At 38.6% G+C, this 16,967-nt stretch overlaps 1 protein-coding gene across 1 annotated transcript in view; it reads right to left on the bottom strand.

Moving 5' to 3' along the window:
• Positions 1 to 1,080: 1,080 nt before the first annotated feature.
• The window catches only part of LOC104462500 (versican core protein-like), a 33,756-nt gene continuing 17,869 nt past the window's right edge, over positions 1,081 to 16,967 (bottom strand). The window contains exons 5-9 of the mRNA XM_010074459.1: positions 16,631 to 16,713; positions 4,067 to 4,211; positions 2,746 to 2,928; positions 2,133 to 2,273; positions 1,081 to 1,427 (exon numbers count right to left, since the gene is read on the bottom strand). Coding sequence (XP_010072761.1) covers positions 2,143 to 2,273; positions 2,746 to 2,928; positions 4,067 to 4,211; positions 16,631 to 16,713 — 542 coding nt within the window. The 3' untranslated portion in view covers positions 1,081 to 1,427; positions 2,133 to 2,142. The remainder of the gene's footprint in view (positions 1,428 to 2,132; positions 2,274 to 2,745; positions 2,929 to 4,066; positions 4,212 to 16,630; positions 16,714 to 16,967) is intronic.

Below are 16,967 nucleotides of genomic sequence, written 5' to 3'. Positions count from 1 at the left end.
TATCTGACACTCTAGCTGTATTCATATGAAAAAAATCACATTGCATAGATTTAAAACAGGAAGACATGCAATAACAAGACAAGTCACAGTATAGCAAAACCTTGTTTCTTTGGTGAAACAGAAGCAGATATAAAAGTTACAAAGATTTTAGACTTTCATTCACAAAAAAATCCCAGACATTCACATTATACACTATACAAGATAACAATATAAATAGAGAAAAGTATTATGTGCATTGATTGGGAGTGGGGAATGAACCAGCCAACACAGTGATGCACTGCCACGTCAAACACACAGAGATGGGGTACACTCCATGGAGCAGTCACTGGAATTTCTTAAGAGATGGTGTCTGGAACTGCAATTACTGTTCCCGGTGAGCTATGGCAAGGTCACTCCATGGGCAGCTCTGCCTAGTACAAACTCTCATGTGTTGGCTGGGTTTCTGTTATTTTTTTATCCCTTTCAACTTTTTGCATTGTATCCCCACACTAACACAAAGGCATAAACCTCCCATCTGTGTTTGTATTTGTAGCGCTATTTTAAAAGGTACATCATAGGGAACTTACTGTTCTTTATTTTAACTTTTTTTTTTTTACTTTTTTTTGTTTTGTTTTGTTTTTTTGTCCTGTGCCCAAAGATGTGCAAGGCACTTACTTTGCAGAAATAACAGTCCTTTCTGTGGAGAGGTCATTTCAAACATTACCTTCGACACTTACTGTACACATCCAGGTCAGTCATCAAGCTGACCAGGGTAAGAAATCATAATAGAAAACTCCTACGTACACACTGCACCAACTACAACCTATAATCTCTTTGTGCACACACATCTTTATAGAAAGCCAAGATCTGATTCTTCTGTAAATCACACACTTCTCACCCATCTAACTGCAAACAAATGATCTTGTTAAGCAGGAATTTTGTTCTCCAGGGAAATAGCAGTTGAACTGAAAGATGGTTCCAAAAGTGGAGCTCAGGGGCTAATACTGCAATGGTGAGCTCTTTTAATCATCTTTGCATGGGTAAAATAACATCCAATAAATTAAATCAGTATGGCTTACTTCATTTATTAATGTACGCTTCACAGCTGCAGCATTCATACACAAACATTCATTACTTTATAAAAAGATTAAAAAATGGTTATATATACAAAATTATTTACTTTTTTGAATTTTGTTTGTTTTTTACAAAAAAAAAAATCCCCCAAACACCAGGTCTATCTCCATTTTAGAATGCAGAGACCTGTAATATAGACCTTGTGGTTAATGTTGTGAAAGTAATTTTTTTCTTTTTTTTTTTTTTCCTTTTTTCTTCTTCTTTCATAAAAGTGGCCCTGGTTGATGAAGTTAATGTATTAGCACTTGGATTTTTACAGGCCTTCCCTGTCATACACAACTCCTCCGTGCAGTCCTTTTTCATGAATGGTGAAGCTGGAATGGAGAGCAGAAAAAAAGTTCCACATTGCAGTCCCTGTTTCATGCTTCGTGCCACTTCTGTTTGCTTTGTCTAAATTTTGCATCACATGGACACAGACTGTACCTTGGAGGGGAATTGGCACAGTTCCCATTTAAAAAAAAAAAAAAAAAAAAAAAAAAAGTCATGTAACTTTTGTATTTATCTTCACCTGATAATAGCAAATTTCAGTCAGTGAAGTTCTTTCAACCATTTCCAGCCTAGGTAAACAACATAAAAACAACGTCATAAATGACTGAAGACCTCTGAGGCCGTTCTAACCATAAATATGCCTGAAATTAGTGTGACTTTTCATTTTATATACAGGATTTTAAAAACAACACACAATTAACATTAAAATCATCTTATTTACATTTTCATTGGTGCTAAAATCGAGCTGTTTAAATATTGCAGAAGGCTGGTATATATCATAAAATGGTCCACACCAACGGCATATAGAAAACTCATAATATTTATAGGCTGGAAATGGTTTTCTTTTATCCCCATAAGCACTTCTCCTTTTTTTTTATTTTTAATTTTTCTGATAAACACCATATTTTTGCAAAATGCATTGTGAATACGGCAGTCCATAGTTTCAAAACAATTTGATAATACTCCTATAAGTGATAGAAAAGGCACAGAAAGTTATGACTTTGGCTGAAATGGTGGAAATCCCAATTCACCATTTATCTCTCAGCGCCTTGAGTCCTGCCACGTCCTGATCCAGCGATGATAGTGTTTTGATGAATTTAACGATGTTCCCTTTCCTGATGAAGAATGTTTATAGTAGTATTTCTTAGAGTAAGTCCTTTGGTATGTGGACGCTGCAATGAAAAGGAGGAAAAAAAGGAATATTAATTAAAAATTATTTAACAATGAGTGGGCTGGCTACACTTCACATTACGGTTCCATTTATTCTTGACTAGTTAGAGGATTAACAAATGATTAACTGCTACTGTGACCACGTTATGGACAGGAGAAGCATCTCTTACACACAGACCACAGTTGCAGAAAGAATTGTTAGTGTTATCGGTAACCTGTTGATTTCAGAGGCTTTGTAAGAGGGTTGTTGTTTGCTTTAAAAGAATCTCAGTGGCTTCTGTAAAAACAGAGAGGAACATTTTCATTATTTTTTGGAGGGCTGATGTTCTTTCCTACAGACAGAGTGAGCAGCATTGCTGTCATAATCTGTCATAATAGATTTGCACTTCTCTTAAAGTATATGTTTATTGCTTATTAAACTTAAATGAGTCTATTGTTTCTGATCCAGCATTGGTTTGCTTTCGAAGAACTCACGATTCATGCAAGTAATTTTAGGCATGTCCCATCTTCCATTCCCTTGGCACCGGATGGTTGGAATATGACGTTGGATGAAACCATCTTTGCAGTGATATCTAATAAGTGAGTTGATCTCATAACGAGGTTTCATCTTCCCAAAAGTCTTTGCATTTTCCACGACAGGAGGCTGACCACAAGCAACTGAAAGGAAGAGAGAACATAACCCAAAACATTAGTTTGTAAATGCAGTTCTGAATATGGTACTGGCCTCTAAACCATGGCTAAAGGAAGATGTCAGGGGACCTCAGTCAGACTCCCAAAACACACATCCAAATAAGGACAGGGAGGTCAGTCTTTTCTGTAGTTCTCAAGTCTTGTAGACCAAATACAGCTATGACAAAAACTGGAAAACAGCAGATAGTATGGTTAGTATTGCCTTTTTGGTTTAAATTTCTGATCGAAGTTTGAGCCAAAAAGGTTTGCATACTCACACAAAGAAGTAATTTTCACTGGAAAGCTGCAAAATCTGAAAACCAGTGAAGTTATTACAGGCATTTTTTCAATACCTCTCATGTCTTCCTCAACAATAGACTATTTAAATGCACTTAAAACTGATGGACCTACTAAGGCACAGAGAGCAAGGTAATAAAAAGTTGTAAATGGTAATGGTGACCAACAGAACACACACAAATTTTTGGCTGCTTCTTTACTTTCCCAGTCTGAAGAGGCAGAAGTAATTCCTAAAGTATTGCTGTACAGGTCTTGATGACAGTCAGGTTGCATCTAAGTATCAGTTCTAACAGTGTGCAAACCAAACGTGCATTTCAGATTCCAGAGGTGCCATTAAACTGGATGGTTTTGGAAAAGGGGAGGACAAAGGTCAGCATTACTTGATAGGTATAAACTATGCTCAACTGAAGCTGAAAAACTCACCACATACCAGTGGTCAGCTGCCTGCTCTGACTGCCTACCAACATTCTGCTGCCCACATACTTCACAGTGGTGCCGTTCCAGGAAAGAAGAGTTGGTAATATTTTCACAGTACGCAAGCAAACCAGCCTTGCTGGGTATGTGAATGCCTCTTTTGCTGAGACCTATACATAGGAAGATATTTGCCTGGTTTTAACCAGGAGTTTCAACTGTGTACACTTCTGTGCCTGACTCAAGAACATATTATGTAGGAGTGTAATATGTGGACACAGATGAAGGCTGATTTTCAGAGGCTAACTCAATTGAGACCTCACTGTACTGGTCACCAGAAATCAGATAGAATTTGTCATTTTAACTTTTTAAAACTGGAATGTAGAGAATTACACTATAGTTACTGTAAAGTTCGTACCTGTTCCTTTCTTGCAGGTGTAGGTAAGGTGATAATTGCATGGTACATCATTCCACTGCCCATTCTCATGCCATATTATAACAACACAGTCTTCTCCAGCAGAAAAGAAGCTGTCTGGCTGGTTTGGTCGCCAGTTCTCATATTGCTGCAAAAAAGAGGAGCAAAATGGTTATTCCCAGTGCTGGAGTATATTTACATTCCATTTTACAGAAGTACACACAATACTACCTTTGGTGAAAAGGAATCTCAATTGTTTGATTCAGGCTGTTAAGCATGAGCTAAACAAAGCTAAATTTATAATATCCTCCCACTCTACTAACAGATTATCTCAATGGGAAAAAATATTCTGATCTAACTTCTCACTTACTGTAAACTGATGTCAGGTGAACAAAACAAAATGACACAGTTCAGCACAAGCGAAATCTTATCCTAAGTGTTTTGAAACACGCTCTTTCCTACACAGACAGACGTGAAGTGGAATGCCAGAAAATGCAGTAAACAGCCCATAACCCTCGTTAGTCCATGTCTACTAAATGGTAAATTACAGGGTAGCTTCTCAGACTCAAATTATTTATTCCCTGACTTCACTTAATGAAGTCATTCAATGGAATGACGTGCAGAATTAGGTGTAAAATAAGTAAAGGTGTCAGAACGTGCCCCCAGATCATTACAGATTGATATTTCCATTAAAAAGGCCTAGGCAGCAAGAGTGAGCATGTGCAGCAGCCTTTCAGCTTTAGAAATGATGATCTAAATTCTGCCCTCTGTAGAAAAGCTAACTCCAGGCATCTACGAATAAAAGCAGAAACTGGCACACCAATTTTAGAAGTAAAAACCTGAATACTGGTATGGGGGGGAGGGGAAGAGAGAACCTTCAAATGGCTGAAAAATATCTTTAGCACTAAAAAAAATAGTTTCTTAGCCCTGCACCTGGGACACACGTCTGGCATATCGATTTGGGCAGGCTTTGTTCTTTGAGAACCAAACTGGCTACATGCAGGTCTGTACTGACTTAGCTACACAACTCTGTAGCTTTCAGCTTTGCATCCACCTAGAGATACGTTCATACCAGGAGCTGCATGACATTGGCTGCTGGCAGGCTGTGCATGGCTCCATGCATGGGCTAAACCCACATTTATTCCACTGTAGAATGAGCTCTTTCAAGCATGCCTAAGCTCACTATTGGACAATGCCATTTTTGGATTAAAAATAGGGAGGATTCAGTCTGTTTTTTCAATCAGAAAGCAGGCAAAGCAGAAGCAAAAGGAGTGTCACACTAACTGAAAAATCTATGCAGTAGTCCTTGGTAGAGGACATATAGCCTGCCGTCCTTGCAGTCAGCAGAAGTGGGATAATCTTCATCCCACTTCCTGTTTCATCCTGATCCCAAATCAAGCACAGTAACTTGAAATTTGTGTAACGTTATATAAAGAAAAGTGAGAGATTTGGGAAACTGTTCTTAGTGATTTTCTTCGCAATTTCTGTTGTGTCACTCCAAGAAGAATTTAATGAAGGATAAAAATAGATATCTGAAAGAACTGGAATTCACATAAATGCCAGATATTAAGCAGGCACCTAGCCCCTTGTATGGGCAAAATGACACAGTTTCTCCAGTGCTTATATTTTCCTCAGTGCTTACATCTTTCTATCTAGAGCTGGCCCATATAAAAGTCATAAAAGTTTAGCTTTCTATTTTCTTAACTTTATGAAGTAACAACTATTCACTGCCTGGATGAACATGTTTTAGAAATAAAATTAACATACCACACACAAGTAGTATTTACCTTACAATGAACCAAGATATGAAAAAAATGAGTTAAATACACTTAAATGTGTCATCTTACCCATCACAGGTTTTAATTATCCAAGCAATTTAACAATCGTGGTCTAAATAAATTTTTTCTTCACTGAATTTATTGCCCCTAATAAAACATCCCCCTTTTTATGTGGAATTAACTTAATTCCATCTCTACATTTCAGTGTTTAATAGTCCTAAATTACAATACACACTAACTCACTTACTCAAGTCCAAAATTCAACATTTCACATTAGCTTATAAATCAGAGTACGAGTTTTGCAAGCATAGAAACCAAATGCCGCACATATGAGTCAATGCGATCTGTGGTGTGGGAGGCTTCTTGCAACACCTACTGCAAAAAAGAAAAATAAGCTCTGTGCGTGTGTCCTGAGCCAGTGAGAAGGAAAATGGGGAGGAACGAATATACCTGTGCGTGGTGCTCCAAGACCCCTTTTCCAAATGGGTATTTTGGAATAGCCACTGAGCCAAACGTCTAGCACCTTTTTACAGCACAGCTGGTTAAGGATGCTGGAATGTGATCAGAAAACATCACGCTACCACAACATAGAAAGCTACTGCCTGCTAAACCAGGGACAGCTGAGCGCATGCACGCAGCAAGGGCTTAGGTTTGCCAGTCACACTGCCCCAGATACCTGCTCCATCTCCTCTACATGGGGGGCTGTGTTGTACCTTCAGGAGTACCACAAAGTGTGAGGCATGGAAGAAAAATTGTTGTAGGTTTCCCTTGTGCTACAGGGAAGTCTGTCTGAGTGTTGCAGAGGTGGGGTAAGCAGAATGAAGTGACCACCTCTCACTTTTACCTCTGAATGTCTTACTGGCACCTCAGCTGAAAGGTAAGATTTGATAATGTAAGTCACAAGTGCATGCATGGTTGGTTACACTGCTCAGATGATGGGCAGCAACTTCTCAAGCTGAGACAATCCAAAGGCTTTCAATAATATGCCCAGAAATATGAACACAGAGAAAAATTAAAGAACCAGGTTGGTGGTAGAAAAGTTTGATCAATAACATCCTGAGAGAAAAGGAAAGACTTCAACAAGCCTTGCAGCTGTTTCTTGTGGAAATTATACTAGAGAGCTCTTTGCTTCCATAGGCACCAGAGTGTGGGAATGAAGGATATTTAATGGCTATTGGGGGCATGTGAGCTGAAGGTGCTCAGCAGCTTGCCAGCTCCCACCCTAAGTGCACAGACTCCATATGCTCTTACTTGCCTTGCCATAATGACTCCAAAATGTGTGTTTGTTTTGCTGGCAGGGCTGCAGCATAATGTCAAAGGATTATATCTAGGCCCTGTGGTTTATTCAAGAATGTCTGATATCCTCCAGTGTGACTTGCTGTTACCTCACATCTGATATCGTCATTGCACGGATTTACTTTGGCTGAATAACTCTGATTTTGCTTGGGTTTAGAGCCAGAATTGCTTAGCAGAGGAAGTTCCAGACTGCTGAATTGCTTTCTTAGGTCTCCACCCAGCTCTTCTGTAGTTTTTCAGCTCCTTATTTAGCCACTGATAATGGGATAATGACAGAAAAAGATTCTCACAGTTTGAGTGGACTAGATTGCTAGACAAATAAACTAATATTTTGCTTTCCTCTTAAGGATTACATTTTTGCATGAGCAGGAACTTGATTCTGGTTTTCACTTAACACTAGTGTAAATCAGGGGTGACTGCACTCTCTCTCCAGTAAACCTATATCGGCATAAAATTAATGGGAAAGAATCAAATCCCATAAGTCACACACTAATTTGTACTATTTGTTTTCAAAGGTATCCCTTACAATATCTCATACCAAGTGTACTAAGTGTAAAGGCTCCCCTACACTTGCAATAAGAGCAGTAAGTATCTAAGATACACAAGTCATAGTTATTCTGCTGTGAAACACTGCTCAAAATATCCCGAACAAGATGCCCTTTTCAAAGGTGCTATGTCATTTAAGTTCCTTGTATTTCAATGCTTTACTGTCATTTAGAAAACTATATTGTACAAAAAGAATAATAAAATTAACTTATTTCCTTGGCAACATGTACCATTCAGGTTTGTTTGTTTTTTCAAGATCACATCCAAAAAACATCAGCCATATTCACAGACGAGCCAAAAACTGGTGGCGTTGTTCCAGCCACCCTGCCACTAAGTTATATTTTCATGTAAACTGTTGTCTCAGCTGACCAACCAAACCATGTTAAGGAGCACCGTTGTTTGAAATGATACAGCCAAAGACATCCTTTTGCCAATAACCAAGCTTCAATCGGCACCTTTAGCAATACTCTCAGCTCTATCACTCATAAGATATGACTTCTGTTTTTGAAAACCTAAACAGATTCCAGTGCTAAGTTAATACACAGAAGAAAAGCTGCTACAACCCTTTTAGTCCTCAGCAGAAATACTTATACTGGGTGATCGCACAGAGCGACCTGTTACTACTCTGTTTTTTAAGTAACATGATCACAACACATATGAAGTTTTTTTTCCCTTGGATTAAAATGCAGAGAACTTCCAGACTGGACACTTTAGGACATATTATCTTGCTTATGTGCTTGACTCAAAACGTACTTCAAAGGAGGTTTGGCCCACTACACTTTTCTCCTCCAGCTATGGAGCGTGCTTTGCTGAAGTGGCTGTGGAGAGGGAAGCACAAAGCAATGCTGGGGAGTGAAGGCTGGAAGCACACACCTCAGGATCAGGCAGACACCACCGCACCAACCACTCCAGTGGCTCTCAACATCCATGATGACAAGACATTGGGCTTTTTTTATCAAAAACCCGAGTCTTCTGTGTAATCACGCAACTGCAGGACCTAGCCTTGGGGCCAGGATTTTTGTATGTGTACATTCATTTTGTCCTTTGGGAGCCACACCACTAGTCTGTCCTGCCACCATCTCAGGCTGAAAACTGGAGCATCTGTTATGCTCTTTATGCCTTTAATTAGACCGTAATAATTAATTAATCTTGTATAGGTACTTTTGTCAAAATCAAAGCCCATGCTGACACATTGGATTTACTTGTTCTAGCTTTCTCTGCTAAAGAGCACTGAAAATTTTCTTGCAGAAAGAGGGTGGATGGTCTGTGGGTTAGACCTGCAGCTGAGACAGGGTTCAGTTCTTCAGGCTTCCCATGTGGTGTTAGACAATACACTTGGCTGGCTGATTCCTGGTCTGTGAAACAGTGCCAAGGTATTCTCTTGCCTCACAGAAGGAGCTTGGATATGATGGTTACAAGAGCCCGTGAAGACATTTTATTAAGTTCCACATTTTTGGGGAGGATTTCCTTATATGGCATTGAATTAACTCACAGCCATGATCTGCCATTTGGGTGATAGGCTGACTTTTCACATAAATTAAATCTAAGGAAGCCAGGACTATCCCACGAGCTGTAAAGCAGATAATTTTATTAGCTAGTCACTACTTTTTCTCATTCAGGTGGCTGCTAATTTAACTGAATAAGCACAGCTTTCCCATCATGAACAAGATCCTACCTTGTGGGAGATTTGCTATTTAAATTTTCAGATAACTGGCCTTGTTTGAGGGACTCATTTCCTTACTAATAAGTAATCCACTCAGCTCTTTCAGATGTTTGCACTGCCAAAGTGAATCTACTAGTGAGGAGCATCTCAGCTTTGTGACACTCATTTGGACATTTCAGCCATTCCTTTATCTCCAAAAGGCACACCAAGTGGCTGGGATCAATCACTTGGATTTTGCATTCCAAAATAGCCAACAAGCACCATGTTTAATGAAGCACAGCAAAATAAACTACTGATGCAAACAAAATTTTACTGCTTGACCTCCTCATTGTGTAAAGGCCAATAATCTTCTCTACATACCTAAAGCTAGGAAATAATCTACTTGAAATACAAGATTTACAAGGCTAATGCTTCTCCTTCTGGGAAAAGGAAGCATGTTTTCAGCATGTTTAAATAAGCTTAAAGTACAAATCTGTCTTGGCACTTTTTGGCACTTGTAATTTCCAACGTGATTTTTATTTTCTTTCATTCTGGCTGCTTCCCTATCTGATTATTTCTTAATGCAAGACTAATGAGGCAAATGAAGAAAAAAAAAAACAAGGAAAGATGTAGGGATTGGGTGACTGCATAATTTCTGTGCCATTTCACCTTAAAAGTGAAGGAACAATTCCTGCCTGGTATTTATCACTAAAGAAGCTGAAACCACCACTGCAAAGCTTACTGGCTATTGCCCCTTCCCCCCCCCCCCCCCATTACTCTGCTAAGAACAGGAATATACTTTTTTTTACAATAGCAGACAAATTCTTAGAAATCGTTATCAGAAAAGTCCCCGAACAGGTCCCTGGCTGTGGAGGTTGTGTTATAATTGGATAGCTTAATTAAAAATTACATCTCACTTTCAGTAAGTCCTGATAATTGCCTACTTTTATAGGTTGTCTGAACTACAAGATCAGCACAAGGTTACAATAAGTATAAGGATCGGTTCCGAAAAACTTAATTTGTGTCTCATGCTGTTATACCACACTGACTCTGTTACATGAGACACTCATAAGAAGTTTGAAAGGCATTGCATTTCCTTTTGATAGAAAAAGAATCAAACAGATGACTGTGAAGATTTGGCAACGTCTGAAATACTTCTATTACGTTCACCTAATATTTAGAGGCATTTACACATTAAGAAAGACAAGAAAGTATCTTATAGCATAGGCTCTGTTTCACTCAATTTCACACCAGTCCTGCAAAGGATTTTTCTGTTTCATTTTATGAATGGGAACAGTCTGACAGAACTCACCAAAAGCATTCATGAGATTGAAAACTCCATTCAGTGAGTGCTTAAGTATATACCTTGCTTTAAAGACGTAGGTGGTGCCCTAAACTCCATAGGGTAAATCACATGCACAATTCAGACACATGCTAAAACAACTTGCTGAAAGAGGGACCAAGCTAAGTGTGTTGGTAAATCTTTGCTGGGAGAAGTTATAGTCAATTTAAAGACAACGGCGATCCTTAAACTTATCCACAAGTATACACAAAAGTCACAAGTCATGATCCTGATATTTTTTAGATCATAGTTGAATGGCTTCCCTCAAACCCACAATCTGGGTTTTATTTTCATGGGATTTGGGAAATGGGCAGGACTTGGATCAGGCAGGCACCCAACACTTCCCATTATGTAGTCATGCTGTGAGCAAGACAAACTCTCAGGAGGTCTTTTGCTAAGGACCTTTGCAAACTATTTCACTTGAAAGGTTTTTTTGGTAACAGAGCAGTGGGATGTATTGAAAAACTCATTGATTTCCCATGCAACAGGTTGCAAAAAAAGGACTCTGAGTAACATGTACTCATGTATAGCCATGAATATGCACAAGCACTGATTGCAGATTGAATAAGCACTAAGATCTGTGCAAAAATAAAATAAAAAAAAAAATTGGGAAAGAAATCTAAGGAATACAAAAGAAAGAACTGAAAAAGGCCAGTTGATGAAGCCGAAACATAGAAGCACTATCAATCCTATATTTTGGGGGAAATTGATCATGTGGTGAACCAGATAACTAGCTCTTTGATATTTTTTAAAATAATACCATAGTAGGACAATTTTTCCACAAGAAGCAGAAACCACTAAGTATGGCAAGAAGTTCCCACTAGATGGCAATGTCTACTCACTACTGAGTCCAGACACTAATGAGTAGCTCCAAAATAATATTTATTCAGAAAAGATATTTATTTTATTAACTCTTTAAAAGCTAATTGAAGCCAGTGGACACAACTGCATTGGCTTTTATCTGATCTGTACCAACTCGTCTTAGAGTAATAACTTCCATCACAGTTCCCACACTGTATAGTTCAATTTTCTGCATATACTGTGGGTGCTGGGCTTTCAGAAGTTGCCTTAGTACAGAGACTGGCAAAGAGAGCTGGTGAAATTCTCTTGCTAATGGGTAGGTTTTTTACTGTGGGGAAAAAAGTACGGTAGGGTGTTAAACATTGGTTGGTAAAATACATGTTCTTTGCACTAACATAACTACGTATTATCAACATGATGCGAATAGCATGGGGTGTGACATTCTTTTTGTGCACAACTAACAGAAGAGCCACTGAAAAAAGGAAAATCCTGCACTTTATCATTTGTGTCAACAATTACTGCAGGTCTGAAACTATCCAAGGGTTTTAGCCTAGAGCCAACCATAAGGAAAACCCCTGGTAAAAATGAGACAAAAACCCACTTTGTCCAAGAAGCCCTGCTTACTGCCTACAACATACTGAACTAAAAATATACCTGTCATTAATAACATTATATAGTTCTCCTCCATTTAAATGCAGGTCAAATGAGCATCTTAAAAAGAGGCTGTAATGACTGACTGCAGCACAAAATCCAAACATTTGGTGATTTAAAAACTCTTTCTCCAAAGATCCTGTGGGACATGGGCACAATGAGCTTTTAGTTTGCAGCTGACTACAGTACTTTTTAGTTTGTTTGCTTTATTTAACCCTCAGAGGCAGGCTCCCTACAATACTCCATGCCTTTTGAACGCTTTTGTTTTCAATAGTTACTCTTTCTGAGAGGGGCACAGTTACAGATTTCCTCAAGTTAAAGTATTCTAATACACTGACCGATAAAGGAAGGAAAAGAGAGGGCTTTGTTTTTGCCAGAATTAAACTTCTGTTTTGTTTTGCATTTATTTTTTTTTAAATTTAGCTACCTACAACTGACAACCTGCAAAACACAAAGCATAAATGCTCTCATGCTGAAGGGAAGAAAAACTAACGTAGAGTCTCTGGACAGTTTTAAAAGTGGCAATATGCCCCACTACTTTTCTAGCTGGAAGCATTCTCCAAGTGACAGACAATCTGGCCACAGACACTAGCCAGCTCCTTTACAGCACTAATCTTATGTAATGGGAGTGAGCTCACCACCCTACAAAGCACTAATTATCAACAGCATTTTCCAAAGGATATGAATAACTCCCCTTGTGAGACTGAGGCCCAAGGCACAACCCCAAGTAGCTATATGCGTTTAATCCATAACACGAATAGCTCCAAAGGACTCCTTTACTGCTGTGCCTGTTCGCAAGGGTCCTTAACAGTGAAACTCCAGCAATCCAAATACAATGGAGAAGCTGCCAAAAGCAACACCAGTTTTGTTTTTTTTTATTATTTGGATGGGTGTGCTTTACAGCTGTAACAGTTTCTATTCACCAAACTAAGTGAATTATTTAAATTCAATTTCCCTAAGATATTTTTAAATGTCACATTGTGTTCGCTCTTCCTTTGATCAAGCCAATTATTTTATGTCTCCACTGATAGTGTAAGTTTTGTTATTTGGTAGTTTGCATTACATCAAATTTAAAGTACAGAAAGATCCAAGCAGGCATGGACAAATTCCTCTTTTCACATAGTTCTGTGAGTATTTAGGCCTTGCTTTCTTTTCCTGTATTGCTGTGATTTTCCCAAATGTATTTGTTTTTATTGCTTAGAGCTTTTTATGTTAACTGTGGGATGAAGATTGCTCATGATTCATCCTTAAAGATTTCTTCACTGTCACAGAAACACTGGGAGAAAAGTCTACAGAAAAGTGCAAGAATAATTTTGATTCTGTGATTTTTAAAATGTAAATGAACTCTGACATACAGCTATTTTCATTTCTGTGTAGAATGTAAATCACAGGAAAACTAATGCTTTTCCACAAAAATTGCCCACAGAACAGCCCTATAAATACACTGCAATAGAAGAAAAACAGAGCTAACAAAATAAGCTCTTTAAAATACTACATTATTTTCTTCTTGCATCCGTCAATGTAATCATACCTGAAAAGTCTTGAGAAGAAATTGCCTTAATTTTCAGGAAGTAATGAATAACGAAGATATAAAAATATTGGAGTGCTGTGAGTTCTCTTAACACAATTCAGTACCTGCTCTCACCACCTTCACCTTTGAGACAAATTATCTGAAGTTACGGACTACGTAGATGAGCCAAAGTTTGCAGCTTACTGCCCTTCCTACTTGCCCATGCCATCTCAGATGTTGCTGATATTCCAAGCCCATGCCTGTGGCAGTGGCCCCTCATCTCCTGCTCTCACTGAATTTGTACCACAAGAGACAATCTAGGTTTCCTGAAAGAGCATTCACTTTTTATGCTGTACTAACTAACACAGCTGCAATCAGCTCTTTTCCCTCGATATAAAAAGAGAACGGTTTCTGCTGCCAAAGTGTTTTTCATGTGGCCCATCAGCTCCAGAACATGAATCCACCTCTCCCAACCACCGTAAACACTGAGGAATTCTTTCTCTCAAAAACACAAAAAAAGAAAAAAGAGAGAGAGCAGGAGCTCATTGTGGATGAGAAGAGATTGCTTCCTGCCATATGGTTACAGTACAGTAAAACAGAACAAATTAGATTCATACGTGTGGCCAGCAATGGATTCCACAGTTTAGTATAATCATAGCTTATTTTGTTCTGCATATTGGGCAAGGCAGCCCAAGCTAAGCCAAGCAGTTTCTTTGAAGATATGCTCTGACTTTAGCCAAGGAGGCCCCAATTTGTTTTTTAAAGGAATTGCAAAAAAGATAAATATAAGTAAATTGGCCCAGCCAATAAAATCCAATATAATGAAACATCAGTTAGCTGGAAAGCAATTTGTTTACTGAAAAGTAGCACCTGGACTGACAATTAAACTTTAGGGCACGAGAGGTATGACACAACTACTTTATTCATGTTATTGTTCACTTTTCAAGCCCAGTCTGTGTTTGGGATGTAGTGAGCACAGCATGCTGAAAGGTGTCTTTCACCAGGAGATGGTGAGACCTATGCAGTATTCAAATTAACCGGAATTTAAGACATCAGGGAAAAATATTTGATGCATATCTCTAATTATTTTATTGTTCCTATTAATTAGTAGAGAGAAGACAAATTGTTTTAACTAGAGAGTGGTTAGAAAATATAAAAAATAAGTTAAAAACTAGGGAAAAGGAGCAAATGAGGAACCTTCTCAGAACCATGGTATCCAGAAACCATATGTAACAAGTTATGAGGGAAAGCTATTGAAGCAATGAACATAAATGGTTTCAAGAGACAGCTAATTTTTTTCCAAAGGAAGATACAGAGGAAAGTTGCTAAAAAGAAAAGAAAAATAAAGTGGAAAAAAGATCAATCAAAACAGAAATCTGTTGGACGGATGGTCTCATTATGTTCCTAGAATGTCTTCATGTCTTAATATTGAAAATTAAAATAAAAATGTAATAACACATTTGCCCAGTAGGCTGAATTAAAAAATAGAATCTCAACCCTTATCTTTATTTCCTTGAATTCCTGATGCAATGAAATACCAAATTTATCTTTGGAATATATAAGCATGTATCTTCTTTTACACTCTTCAGTGTAAGATGGGCTGCCCCTTCAGGCACTACATACATGCCCAAATTTATTTCACCTAACTTTAGATCCCTTAGTGAATGTAGCCTCCTTGATGAACCACTGTAGACAGCCCAGACCACTCCTGAGCTCAAACCAAGCCTAAACCACCCTCAGAGGTTACTGTCAGTAAGGAGTGAGAAGCCGCATATGGGGACAAAGAATGAACTTATCCAGAACGACCAGGATTCAAGGCCATGGCCCCTTCTGTGCTCCCAAAAATACGTGAGGATAGGCAAGAGAAAATGACAAAAACAAGCTCTTCTGCTTACATGCTGCAAGACTTTGTGGCTCCAAGCACAAATGTGTGCATTGGTACCATCACAGATGCACTGAGCAATCAGGCAGGCAATAAAAAAATTTCATCATCTTTTTCTTTCCCTCTGTGCTGTCACCTGGCACACATGGTAGTTTCCCCAAGAAATGGCTTATTTATAAGCCATTTTAGAGGACTTAAAACCTCTGGTTTATGGTAACAAATGAAGCCTGCTTTGCCCTAGGTGTCTTTCTACATAAGTTGTAGCTACACTGTATGCAGCAATGATCGTTGTATGCATGTTTGCGTATGTGCAGACATGTGTCCAGATGGTTTCTGCTTTAAGAAGCACAACCAGTTTAGGACTTTTTTCATGTAATGTTCTTCAGTGGGCGCTAAACAATAATAAATCACCTGTCACTTCTACAAAAGGGACTGTTTTGAATTGGAAAGAGTTCAATCATTTCCTGAATTCATCAGCTCTTTGATTTAGATTAGTCAAAGGTGGGTGGAGAGTGTCCTCCTTCTCCTGCTGATTGTCCTTCTTGTCAGTAAGAGTTATCAACAGCATCATAAAATTTTATGGATGGGTTATTGGTTATGGGCCTCCTAAACAACCTAAGGATGGCTGCTTCTCCATCCTAGCTGTAGAGCTGCCATACAGACTAGAAAAATCTCCAATAATACTTGAGAGACTCCTTTGCACACTCCCACAGATCCAGCTAACACAAGACCTTGACTGCCATATCCTCATCCGAAAAATTCATTCTGCCCCATATACAGAAGGGAGAGGAGAATTGACACGTGTGTCCTTGTATAAGACCAGGAGAGCACAAACCAGCTCCAGCAGAAACCCTTAAATTACAGTCTCAAACTTTTTTGATTTTTTCTGTTTGGAAGCTTTGAGAGTTCCCACATATACAATAATAAGAACTAAGAAGGCGGCTTTTGAACTCTACCACAAAACATTAGTTATCCAGAAACAAGAGTTTGCTGGCTGTTTGCTTGGGTGCCTATTTCGTGTCTGCATTTTTTCATGCAGCTTCCCTCATTGCTGGTGGGAATTTGATAAGCCACCACAAAAAGAAATGAACAAGTGATTTCATTTCAAAGGAATCTTACCAGTGGGCTACCATCAGTCCAGCGGAAATCACGCTCAAACATCTTGTCATTGAGGCCAATCCACTGGTAGTCATGCCCGATACCTAAGGAACCAGAAGGATATTTTTATTAACCTTCCCATAAATGGAAAAGATCTTATCAAAGGAAATAATAAGAATTTGCACAGAATGAATCAGACATCCTGTTCTTAAGATTCTTCTAGTCATTATGCTAACAACTATTTACAGGCTGCTTTTCAGCTTTTCAATTTTAATTTGGTTTGCCCATAAAAATGCAGATTCTCATCTAATGGTTTTAAAAAAAATCCTGTCTCTTCTGTTCTGACGGTGTCTGCCAA

Source organism: Pterocles gutturalis, unplaced genomic scaffold (assembly GCF_000699245.1).
Source record: "Pterocles gutturalis isolate BGI_N339 unplaced genomic scaffold, ASM69924v1 scaffold21437, whole genome shotgun sequence".
Taxonomy (NCBI): Eukaryota; Metazoa; Chordata; class Aves; order Pterocliformes; family Pteroclidae; genus Pterocles; species Pterocles gutturalis.
The sequence above is the reverse complement of the archived record's forward strand: the minus strand, read 5'-3'. Positions and strand labels throughout refer to the sequence as shown.